The sequence below is a fragment of the Gobio gobio genome, assembly GCF_949357685.1.
Source record: "Gobio gobio genome assembly, chromosome: 10".
Classification (NCBI taxonomy): Eukaryota; Metazoa; Chordata; class Actinopteri; order Cypriniformes; family Gobionidae; genus Gobio; species Gobio gobio.
This window is the reverse complement of record NC_137116.1, coordinates 43,042,072-43,054,810: the sequence shown is the minus strand read 5'-3', so window position 1 is coordinate 43,054,810 and position 12,739 is coordinate 43,042,072. Positions and strand designations below refer to the sequence as shown.

Sequence of the window (12,739 nt, the reverse complement as noted above, 5' to 3'; positions counted from 1 at the left end):
GTCTGAATTATTGATTTTTCTTTTATGCCAAAAATCATTAGCATATTAAGTTCATGATCATGTTCCATGCAGATATTTTGTAAATTTCCTACCCTAAATATATATTTAAAAAAATATATATTATTAGTAATATACATGGCTAAGGACTTCATTTGGACAACTTTAAAGGCAGTTTTCTCAATATTTAGATTTTTTGGCACCCTCAGATTCCAGATTTTCAAATAGTTGTATCTCGGCCAAATATTGCCCTATCATAACATCAATGGAAAGATTATTTATTTAGCCTTAAAATGTACCCTTGTGACTGGTTTTGTGGTCAAGGGTCACATAAGAATGAACAACTGCAACCTAATTTCTTGTCGTTGCCACTTCATGTCTCAGTGTGACTTTATATCCCTTATTTGAAACTTTCTTATAATTTCAACTTTAAAGTATACTTAAAGTACTTTATAACTATAAAGTCACATATATGAGAAACAAAGGTGCAATATCTCACAATATTACTTTAGATCTCATATATTTCTTATTTTAAACTTTATTTGACAGTTTGTTATTTTTCACTCTGAGGCTGAAACAGGGTTCCATATGGTCTGAAGTGCTTAGTCAACACCAAACCATTTTAGAAAATAAAAGGCTTGGTAATATCATAATTGATATGCAAATAGAAGTCTTACTACAGTCAAGGAGTGGTAACTACTCTCTGTAACTACTCATTAGTGCTATGAGCTGTAATTAGGACTATATGGCGGTCTCCCCCAGACTTATTTGATCATAGGTGAATTAGAGTACATTTCCAAAAGACAATGTGTCGCTGCCTGTTGCGACTTTCTTATTTGCTAATGCTCTTATTCGCAATTACTGGCAAAATCATGCAATTATCTGAGTGCTTCTCAAAGAGAGCAAATAAACAAAATGCATACAGACTGTCTGAAGAGCGTTGACATCAGTCTCTTTACAATAGGAATACTGATCCGTTTCTGTTTTTGTCCTGGAGTCTGTGTGACAGAATGACAGGCTGTTGTCAGTGGACACTGCTGGGAAAGAATAAAAAGAGATATGTATTCAGCAATGTTTTCTTTCTGTGTACATCATCTACATTTATAGCTGTGTGATAGCCTAGAAATCTAGATGCACCCTAGCGGCAGCAAATGTAATTTGCAGACAGGGTCGTCTAGCAACTCTCCATTGGCTTGAAAAACCAAACTCAAGTCAGGCCAATCACATCGTGTATAGAGTCCGTGGGCGGGCTTAACATAATGACGGCAGAGTTGCGACGGTTTCGCATGAATTCCCTGCTAACAAAGAACAACACTGAAGTCATTCTTAAAAAAGGAAGATGTGTTCAGAGTTTTGCCGACCGGATACGGGAAAAGTTCAATCTATCAACTAGCTCCGCTGGTGGGAAAACGCATGTGGGACTCAGCCTGGTTGGTTGTAGGGCTATCCTATTGCTGCAGAGGGAATTTAAAAGACAACTGTTTATCCCGCCCCTCGGATTGAGCCCTGCCAATGCTGTGTTCCCAGACCCGACATCTTGATTTGTGTCTGGCTTGTCAGGCTGGCTGTGTGAAGCTTCAGGCAGAAAATCTCCAAAGGCCAGAAAATGTTCTAAAGACGTGAATGCTCAAATCGGATTTGTCCTTAAATTGAACAGAGAAATATTTTCAAGGTATTTCATTTGGTGTTGATCCTTTTAAATTATTCATAAACTTAGTTCTGAGGCCTTGAAAACATGAGAAAGCCTGTCTTCAGATGATATGATGTAATATACCATTTAAAAGCTTGAAAACTTAAATACACTTCCTATAACAGCTGAATTTAAAGTACTGTTGGCAGTAGAAAACACTTCCTACAAGTATAGATTTGCTGTAACATGGATGTACTGTCTCTACTGTAGCGTAAAGCACAGGTCTTCTTCACTGCGTGTCATCATCGGGAGATATGTGTGACCACACAGAGTTTAATTGTGACCGGTCTCTGCATCCAAGCAATGCCTTTTCAACCTCCAGTGAGCTCGCCATTAATTTACTGTCTAGATCCTTTCCTATTCTCCCAAACCCTCTGTAGCCAAGGCCAAAATACTGAAAATATAATCAAAACTAATGAATGGAGAAGAAGCACAACTATGAATAGTTTTTTAATGGTGTTGCAGCTGTCATAAAAGAAATAAATAAATGAAATAAAGTCAGGCTGCTGTCTCTGAATATTATTTATGTGATCTTCTAGACAATACTTTTCTCAAGGTTAACTATCACTCCAGATTTCACTGATATGTTGAGAAAATTGGGTTTTGAGAACATTCACCATACTGATACCACCTGAAAAATCAATTGCTTGCATGTTTTTTGTGTCATATTTCCAATATGTTCAAGGTAAATTTGTTGTGATACAGTTTCAAAATAGACTGCACACTTCAGTTCTGCTATAGAATAAAATGCCAGTGCTGTCACCATTCACAGCATAAATAAATAAAAAAAGTTCTGTATAATAAAAAAATTATAAAATTGACCTCTCTATTATCAAGAGCATATGCGATGCACAATAGCTGATTTTTGAAAATGTTAAAACGATATTCTCTCTTTTTTAAAGGAATCAATGTGATTACAACATTACATAAAACATGTTTAGATCTCGTAATTGTAACTTAAAAAGCTTAATTACAACTCACTGTTTAAACTTTATGTTTAGCAAATGTGACTCGTCAACAACTGATCGAATTGATGTAGGCCTGCAACTTATTATTTATGAAAAGTCCAATTTATGAAAAATATCTCAATATAAGAAAAAGTAGAAAAACGAAGGAAGAATTCATGGTCAAACTTTATTGTAGGGTCCAATTCTCACTATTAACACTATTAACTACGACTTTTGCCTCAAACTCCTAATTACTGCTTATTGATAGTTAGTAAGGTAGTGGTTAAGATCAGGTATTGTGTAGGATTAAGGGATCTGGAAAAGGTCATGCAGAATAAGGCATTAATATGTGCTTTATAAGTACTAATAAACAGCCAATATTCTAGTAATATGCTAATAACACACACACACACCTAAACCAGAAAACTTTTGGCATATTTTGAATATATAAAAAAACAGTTTAGTATGTTTTTACGCCATTTGGTTTACAAGGACACAGGAAGTAAACCATGTTTATGTTGTAATACCCATGTCATTAAACATACTTGTCCTCATAAACCATACAACACGCACACATCCCCACACACATTGCGTTTTAATGTTGCATGGGGGCATTCCATTGTCATTGAGTTTTATACTCTACATTAATGCATTTCAACAGTGACAAAAATATTAATAACAAATTTAAACATTTGCATTTACAGGACTTGAGGCCTCAGGCAGTCACAGGGCTTGGACACTGATCCCTTCGGCCCGATTCACAATATATCCTTAAATGTACTGATCTTGAATCAAAATAATACAGATCTAAAGTTACAAAGGCTCCCTAAAGCTCAAACACAGTTGGAGCAAATGAAAAAGAGAGTGAGGGACAGCATGTGTCATAGAAAAGACAGGGGCTGTTATTTGAATATACGCACACACACACACACCATCAGATATGTGGCTGCCAGGCATTGTTTTATTGCTTTCCCCTCTATTACTCTCTCTTTCTCCTCCGCCATGGTGAGGGGTGCCCTCTACAGGCCGGTAAGCATCACGAGGAAGAGGAGAAAGGATGACGGCGACAACGACGACAGGAGGAAATTGATGCGTGTTACAAACACGCTCCATATGTTCACCCAGATCTGCTCATTAAGACACCACTGTGTTAACTGCTGCTGAGATAATCTATTCTCTACCAGAGAGAGAGACAGAGAGTTTAATCCTACGCTCTACCAGTGAGCTGCTCCCTTTAACCTCCATCTCAACACCTCTCCATCAACCTCGCTCGCTCTCACCCTCCGTTCAAGTCTTCTCAAACTCACACTCTCAAATCCTCTCTCTCATTCTCACCCACCAAAAAAAACCTATTTCACACCAGCACTCAGATATATATGTACACACACACACACTGACTCTCGGAGCTGGTTAAGCCCTCATGACGCACCTCGGAGGAAGATGATACATTTTCATTGTGTCTTTGATAGCGTTTCCTACTCCTGCTCGCACGCAAGCGGCAGCAAAGCATTCCAAGCAGCACCTAACAACATCAAGGCGCTGTCTCTGCAGAGACTGTGCTTGCTGCGTGTCAGAGGAAGCACGCATATGCACTGAAAAACAAAAACCTCTCCGAACAGAAAAAAGCATGTCAACAGTGTGGACAGCGCAGGCCTCTCTGAACAGTATCAGAGCGAGATCTTCACCCCTTCACAGTGCACTTCACTTGGGTGTGCCAAGTGAAGGTTCTTTGGAGAAAATTAAAGGGCCTCGAGAGAGATTGCTGACGTTTGCTCTGGGGATGTAGGAACACAATTCTGGAATGTAAACTCACAGCCGCACCAAGAAGCCTGAGATGAAGTGAAGATTTATCACACTTCTTCCACACACATAACACATAGTGGGGTCCAAAAGTACAAGAACTAATACAACTTCTACTTTCTATTTTTCAAATTTCATACATTTATCCCCATTACAAATGATATTATCAGCATAACTATGTGAGTGAAGAATTAAAAGCTTATGGAAAATGCTTATGCATTTCAGAATGTCTTATTTGGTTTGTCCTCTTTTGCCTGAACTCCACAAAATGTATTTAGCCAAGCACCAACTTTTGCATGCAACCCTGTAACCACTTGATTTTTGTCGAATTGAACCCTTATTCCCAACTTATGGGAAACATAAAAAGTTTGGGGTCAGTAAGATCATAGATATGTATACGTAGATGCCACATTCGACCGCTCTCACGTCCACATCTTGCAACGGTCAACATTTCAGATGATGTCGTCACTCGGTAAAAATCTATTTGTTTTCCCAAGATGCCACAACATTGCACAGCCTCTGGTTGTAAAAAACGCAGAGATTTAATGTATCGAAGAAATGGGTTGGTTTGTGTTTTTACATGTGTTAACTCAATATTACAGGATTTTAAACTATGGTAACTTTTTAATGTTGTGTTAGCCGACGCCTTTGACACAAAATCATCTGCTGAAGACTATTGGAGATATAGATATTCATACATGGTTGCAGACACAGCCTCTTGAGTGTTGACAGGCAAGCTTTGACTGTTCCAATATGGTGGATGGACTACACATAGCGGCCCATAGAAACCGCCACTAATGAGACATCTATATATAAAATCAGTAATATTGTGAAATATTATTACAATTAAAAAATGTCCTTTTTGAATATTATTTTAAAATGTAAATTGGAGAAATGATGCTGAAAATTCAGCTTTGCCATCAAAGGGATAGTCTTCAGTGTTACATGACCCTTTTAGAAATCATTCTAATATGCTGATTTGGTGCTCAAGTATTTACCGTTTTAACTAATCTGACTAAATTAATGCGTCTTTCCCCAAATAAAAGCACTACTGTACATTTTTTAAATGTACAATTAATTACAATTAATGCCAATTATGATATCGTTTTTTATTTTATTATTTAGTTTAATTTATACAGTTAATTTGAATTTTTATTGCTGAAAAAAACTACAAAAAAAACCTCAAGATTGCATCCCACTGTATATTTTCTGCATGATCTCTCTTTTGGTCTGTGTTTTCCACCTGTCTTCCATGTCTAGACCGGTTAGTTGGCAGGTTATTTGGTTGTTGTCAGACTCAGGCAGCTGTAGCTCTAATAGGAGCCAGGAGATTAGTCCACCGATGTTAATGGAAACCATTCGCAGCTACTGCAAACACACATACACACAAACATAGCATGTTGTCATTGATGCAAAGAATCACACTCAAAAATCAGAACCTTTTTTATTGATGCTAGTACAAAAAAAAACAGTAAAAAGAATGAAGGATGGCTGCATTTTCTTCCCCCAAATTAAGCACTCTATCCTCAGTAAGTGTAAACGTAACACCTAATAAAATAAAATGCTTGTTCTTACACGCACGTCTTGCTTTTTGAAGATCTAGAGCTGAAGTCCTGGGCAAGTGGCCATCAGCTCTCTGCTGCTAATGACACATCACAGCAGGGGTTCAACGTAACCATAAACACACACATCAAGAGAGCCGATATGAGCATCAGCTCTGCAGAGAGCCTCTTCTGTTTCAGCCTTCAGCACCGCATGGTGGCTTTACTCCAGCACATGTGAGAGACTCCATGTACTCAATAAGCTCTGTCTGCATTTATATATAGAGTATGTTTGGTCTGTACTATACAATGGGAAAGAATAATATACAATACATCTCATGTTATTTGGACGAACTTATCTCACTGTATAAGCAAAAATACATGTCCTCGATGTGAGTGAATCCACATCGATCTGCTGGTTCAAGGTCTGTTCGTGGGCAAAAGCAGCAGCTATAATGCAGTGTGATGGGGTTGTGTTATCTGTACTGAACCCTAACACAGTAAGTGTCCTCGTTCTTATCCTGTTTGTCATTGATGAAGATGAGAATCTCTTCCATGCCGGGGTTCTGACTTGGAGCAAAGCGCAGGCCGATGGTGTAGAGTTCCCCTCCCCCAATCTACAACACACACACACACACGCATTAATATGTATGTATTTGTATACGTATACATGCACTCACAAATACAGGTATGTAAAAACAAAGCAGCAAAGAATTGCAAAATCAACCAGTATCAGGTATTTATTTATTTATAATGAAGCTGATTCTGACTGAAAATGGTTTTCCACTTTCAAATCTAGGAAAATAGAGAAAGTTTGGGAATCGAAAACCAGTTTTCAACCAGAACCGGTTCAAATTAAAATAAATAATAAATAAATGTATAATAAAAAATGTAAATAAAATAAAAAACAAAAAACTACAATTTAAATAATTAAAAAAACAAAAAAAAACTTTTTTTTAAATCTATACATTGTTATTTACATACTTTTACAGTATTTACTAATATTTTATCTTTCATTTTTATATTTTCATTTTAGTTTTAGTAATTTTGTTCTTTGTGCTTTTGTCATTTTTATTATTTATTTAAATGTCTTAGTTTTAGTCATTTTCATACTTCAACTTAATATGTATATTTTATTTTATTACAGCTTTATTTAAATTATTTCAATCGTTTTAGTTTTTAGTTAACAAAAACCTTTTCATTATTGCATTCTTCCGTCAAAGATAGAAATGATAGAAAATCAAGAAGTTCAGTACTACACATCTTATTTTGTTAGCTGTGCATCTGAATCAGCTTTTGAGTGTGAAAAGCATTGTTTTAAAACAATCACCACAAGAAAAGTTTGCCCCAACATTCAACTTCTGTCATAATTTACTTACCCTTATGCCATTCTGAACCTAATGTCATTATGTCACTTTCTATTTTCCATGGAACACTAATAGACAACTGTACAGGCAGTTGTTTTCCCCACATGGAATTAGTTTCAAAAAGAAGTAGAAAAGTGGTCCATACAACTCTGCTGTCATATGATAGCTTTTTGTGAATTTAGCGATGTGAACGACTCCGACTTCTTTTATGTTTGTCATTTTGGAGCTTTACAGCCCCGCCCTTTCATTCACTTTCATTCCATTGAAAAGAGTGGCCAGGATGGAACGACAGGATGGTGAGTAAATGATGTCTTTTGGGTGAACTGATTCTTTAAGTGGAATTGGAAACAAAACTACAATCATTAAATTCCTTACGGATCCCATTGCTATTCCTGAGATCTGTTGTAACATAAATTGGTTGCACTCCAGTGTTTAGAGGAAGAAGAGAGAAATTGCTCTCTCTTTGTCTTTATACATTAGCTCTAATGGCTGACAAGACATATGGAACACAGTCGAGGATTTAGTTCATAATCTCCTCAAAAGCACGCATGTATCGATTGTTCTGTTGTCTTTTTGGCTCTGCGCCTATTTTACGATGACACAGTTGTTATTTCTTGAAGAGGGAAAAAGCAACATCTCTAGCCACATTTTTCAAAAATATAGACCCCATAAATCCAGCGAGAGAGAAGATAATTGAAGCCGTGTTGACTAGCAAGAAAATGGAACAGGCCATTTCCTATCTTTATGAGCTTCACAGCTTTTATTTGACGCGGAGATATCATTAATCCGTTCTGTTCAATACTGTCACTTGCATATTTCACATTGTTTCGCTATTTATTGCCTAGATATGGGGTGTGAAACTCACTAAACCTTACAGCGATCAATGAGGGCACTGAATGATGAAATTAACATTTTACCCTGTTCTGTTTTACACCGTTTCTGTGCAAAATGATGATCAGAAAAAATTACTTTGTGACCCCAAAAGCCACACTTATATATCCGAGACACTGTCCCTGTGGCTAACTAATGTTCTGTCTCCATCTGGAGTAATAGCCAACGGTTGTGTATTGATCACCTAATCAATTAACAGCTTTTAATTGAAGTCTAACGTAGAGCTGTAAGACCTACACGCATCATTCTGAGCCCTAAAGGTGAGAGATATTGATGTTCCCGGCCTGACTGTGGCAATCTCTCTCGTCGCCCTATTTTTTTGGACTGCAGCTTTATGGTTTCCTCAGGGGACCGGCATTGTGAGAGTGGCCAGGGCACAAATTGAGTTCTCCAATATACAGAGAACTTCACATACTGTGAAACGTGTCTAAGAATGACAGTTTAGAGAGACAGAAATTGATTCTTAGACAGAGACATGTCAAGATCCTTCTCCTCCGGGCTCTAGACACCTTTCTGGTGAATGGGGCTTTGACAATATGGTTCTTATTCAATGTTACACAGCAAGGCCTCCTAACAAAGTTGATAGAACAAGAATTAGCTTTGGATTCTCTCACGTGAAATTGCTCCTCTTTAAACTGAAGCAGGTCTGGGCGGTCTGTGCGGAGATTGAATACTCTAGAGGAAGAGTAGGGGTTTGTGAAACTGATTTTCTTATTGCTGCCCTTCCCTCCGTCTACAGGAACGTTGATTTCAAATGCCTGGGGAGATACAGAGAGACATACTGTAAAATAACTGAAGTAAAAACATCAGGTTTAAATCAATGGCACTGACTTCATGCACCACATCCTCTGTCACAGAGCTGAAATTTAACAACCCATTCAGTTCTTGCCATTCCTCAGCTAAAAATCGACGAGCTGTCACAGTGGAACAGTGTCATTCTTTCCATAAAATGTAAAAACAAATATTAATTTGTTTAGTAAATTATAATATATTAATAGAAATATTAGTATTTATATATACACACTACAGATGTACAAATGTTTGAGGTTGGTAAGTATTTGTAATGCTTTTGAAGGAATTCTCTTATGCTTACTATGGCAGCAATTATTTTATTAACTCTTACAGGTCTGCACAGTTTGGGGGCCCTTTAGAATTTTTGACATGCTCTGAGATTTCTGCTTTTTTCAGTTGCTTATAAACATATTAATGGCAAAATTGGGATTACACTGTATTCAACACAAACTGGGCTACCATAATATGTGAGCAACAGGTATGTACATGCTTGCATTTTTGAGGGAATAACATTTATGCATGGTTTTTGAAAAAATGCAAGTCACCAAATTAAAGCCACAAAACACAATAGATATGTGTCCACAAGACTTTTGACTAATGGGTGTTGTCACCTAGAGTTTTTGCTTCAAGCTGATTTGAGAATAATTGTGCCTGCTCATTCACATAAAACAATATATTGATTTAAATTTTGTAAGACACTTTTTCTTTACAAAGCTCATATGCGAGGAGGTATGAGCAATCATGAATAATGCTGTGATTTACACATGAGAGATAAAGAACCACATAATGAGCCGCATAATGAGCCACATAATGAATGAGCCTTTGAGTCAGGTATGTAAGAGAGAGCCAAGGAAAAGGACAAAATAAATATATTTTTTGTAGTTTATTTAGAATATATTTAACAATAGAAAGCCAGTGGGCCAGTATCAGGTCACTATGATTCTGTGATCTGAGAGGATACTGATAATAGGATCAACTATTGTATTAACCTTAATATAATGTCCACTCTTAACAGAAAACATGATTGCTGATATTGCACTGCATGTGAACAACATTTTGTATAGGCCTATTATATTTAAATTACATACAGTAGCTTACCGGTCAAAAGATTGGACACATTACTATTTTTAAGGTTTTTGAAAAACGTCTCATGCTCATCAAGCTTGCATTTATTTGATCAAAAATAAAGAAAAACATTAATATTGTGAAATATTATTACAATTATTTCATTATATTATAAAATAATGTTTTTCTTTTTTAATATAGGCCTACTTTAAAATCAAATTTATTTTGTTGATGTAAAACTGATCAGCCATTACTCCAGTCTTCAGTGTCACATGATCCTTCAGAAATCATTCTAATATGCTGATTTATTATCAATGTTGGAAACAGCTGTGCTTCTTAATAATTTTTTCTTTTTTCAGTATTCTTGGATGAATAAATTAAGTAATGGCTGATGAAAATTCAGCTTTGCATTGTGTATTAAAATAGAAAACCATTATTTTAAATATATTTTGTTTCTGTATTTTTGGTCAAATAAATACATGGGCATAAGAGAGTTTTCAAAAACATGAATTCAAATAGTAATGTGTCCATTCATGAGACGTGCTCCAGTTCATGTGCAATGCATGATCGTGCTGGCATTTCATGATTATAGGTTATTGTCTGTTATATTTGCTTCTTATTTATTAAATCCAGGCAATTGGCTGATACAACATTGATTAAAATTAAGAGTGACACCAGGCTATTTTACAGTAAACACTTCAAAATCTATCCAAAACAGGCCAAAGAACTTGTCTAAACAGTCTTATGTCTATGACATTTTATGTAGCGTATTTGTTATATTATAGAGCCTATAAATGTTAATCTGCAGTTTAATACGTCACACAGACACATGCAGGATTTTCATCCTTGATATCCTTTCATATTTTGTCTTTTTGCAGTTTAATATTCACAGACACTAACAGAATAAACTTACCTTACAATCTTCAAATAAACAGCTTTTATTCTGAGGTAAATTATTCCAGGATTATTCTTCACCGCGTCTCAAAACGATGTAAAGTACGTGTCTATTCGAGATGTTGCGGGTGGGGATACTCCCATTGATTGCGTCAGAATTTGAATTTCAAAAGAACGCATGCTCCGTGGCTTTGGCCACATTAACATTTAATGTGGCAGGTCACGAACAACTGACATATCTCGCTTTTCAAACAGATTACATAAACAGAGAATATTTGTTTTGCATTATTTAAAACCTGACATTTTAACGTTTCTTAAGACAGATGTCTCATGTTTGTGTGACAAGTATTTAAAGTAAGTTACAGTTCATTTTCTGTTCATACAGTTCATATTACAATTTACAATAACAGTTTTCTATTTGAATATATTTAAAAATGTAATTTATCCCTGTGATGGATAAAGCTGAATTTTCAGCATCTTTACTCGTCTTCAGTGTCACACGATCCTTTAGAAATCATCCTAATATTTGGCGCTCAAAAAAAACAAAACATTTCTTATTATTAATACCACAAATTAAGATGCTTAATATTTTTGTGGTAACTGTGACACCCATGATATTTTTCAGCATTCTTTGATGAATAGAAAGAACAGTGTTGTATACAAATATAAATGTGTCTTATTGAGGATGATATACATGTACGATACACAGTAGGCATACATACACTAAACAACTTTGGAGCTCATGGTATATAGTTATCGAAATTAATTTAATAAGTTCAATTTCTCTAAGTGAATGGGATTTGAATTCTACTGTTACACTTTTGCTTTTTTTATGCATTTTGCGTACTCACCTTGGAGATTACAGGCTGTCGGCATGTGATGCACAGCAACCAGGAGGCGACTAACTGTCGTGTGTCCACATCGACTACGTTGAGGTAAAAAAAACGGCTTCCAGGCCGCAGAGCCCTCAGCCCTATGCGGATATCTTGAACTCCCTGAGAAGGAAGAGCAAATACTTCACCTGGATCCACCTGGAACACACAAACAGAGGAAATCTTATGCTCATAGAGCTTCTGGAATAAACCACAGAAAACAGAAAACCCACACAGCAAAAAGCAACTTCAGGGAACACTCCTCTGCAGAGCTTCAGAAAACATGAGGCTGCACCTAAAGCTCATAATGTATAGCTACTTTGCTTCATCATCTTTTCTTGGCACCTGCTGTATAACATTAGCACACGGCCAATTAAACCAACAGTAAGGTTGCTATAAGCATACTAGTGCACTGTTGACAAGGGAGCCGCTGTATTTGCTCTGCTTGCATATTTCGAATAACAGGAAATACCCATTTTGAGATTTATGGCGCTCATATAATCCACGTTTCATTATTCATTATTTGCATTAAAGCGTTACTTTCTTTGCTGCAGTGCGCTGAACACAGGTTTAATGATACTGCTGCTACCCAAGAACATCTGACGCTATGATCTTTACTTATTTTCTGAGATTCAAACCTACATATTTTCATACTAGTCACCCTGCAGTTCTTTGATGTGGTAAATGAAAAGAGTTTCAGCAAACGTATAGGCTAATGAGAGAGATTAAACAATTAGGCTGCTATACGGCATACTAAAACCATCTCTGAATAATTTTGTCTCTAAATCCATAACCTGCAAAATCACTGTTGTTAACCCCCTCGAGTCGGCGGTCCCGCCGGCGCGATTGGCTCTCTTTTTTTCTTATCAGTGCCAAAGAGACT

The 12,739-nt window shown here is 36.4% G+C and overlaps 1 protein-coding gene across 1 annotated transcript in view; it reads right to left on the bottom strand.

The window, feature by feature from the left end:
• Positions 1 to 5,864: 5,864 nt before the first annotated feature.
• nphp4 (nephronophthisis 4) overlaps positions 5,865 to 12,739 on the bottom strand; it is a 268,868-nt gene continuing 261,993 nt past the window's right edge. Inside the window, exons 27-29 of the mRNA XM_079826906.1 lie at positions 11,836 to 12,015; positions 8,848 to 8,991; positions 5,865 to 6,592 (exon numbers count right to left, since the gene is read on the bottom strand). Of these exons, the coding sequence (XP_079683032.1) occupies positions 6,452 to 6,592; positions 8,848 to 8,991; positions 11,836 to 12,015 (465 nt within the window). The 3' untranslated portion in view covers positions 5,865 to 6,451. The remainder of the gene's footprint in view (positions 6,593 to 8,847; positions 8,992 to 11,835; positions 12,016 to 12,739) is intronic.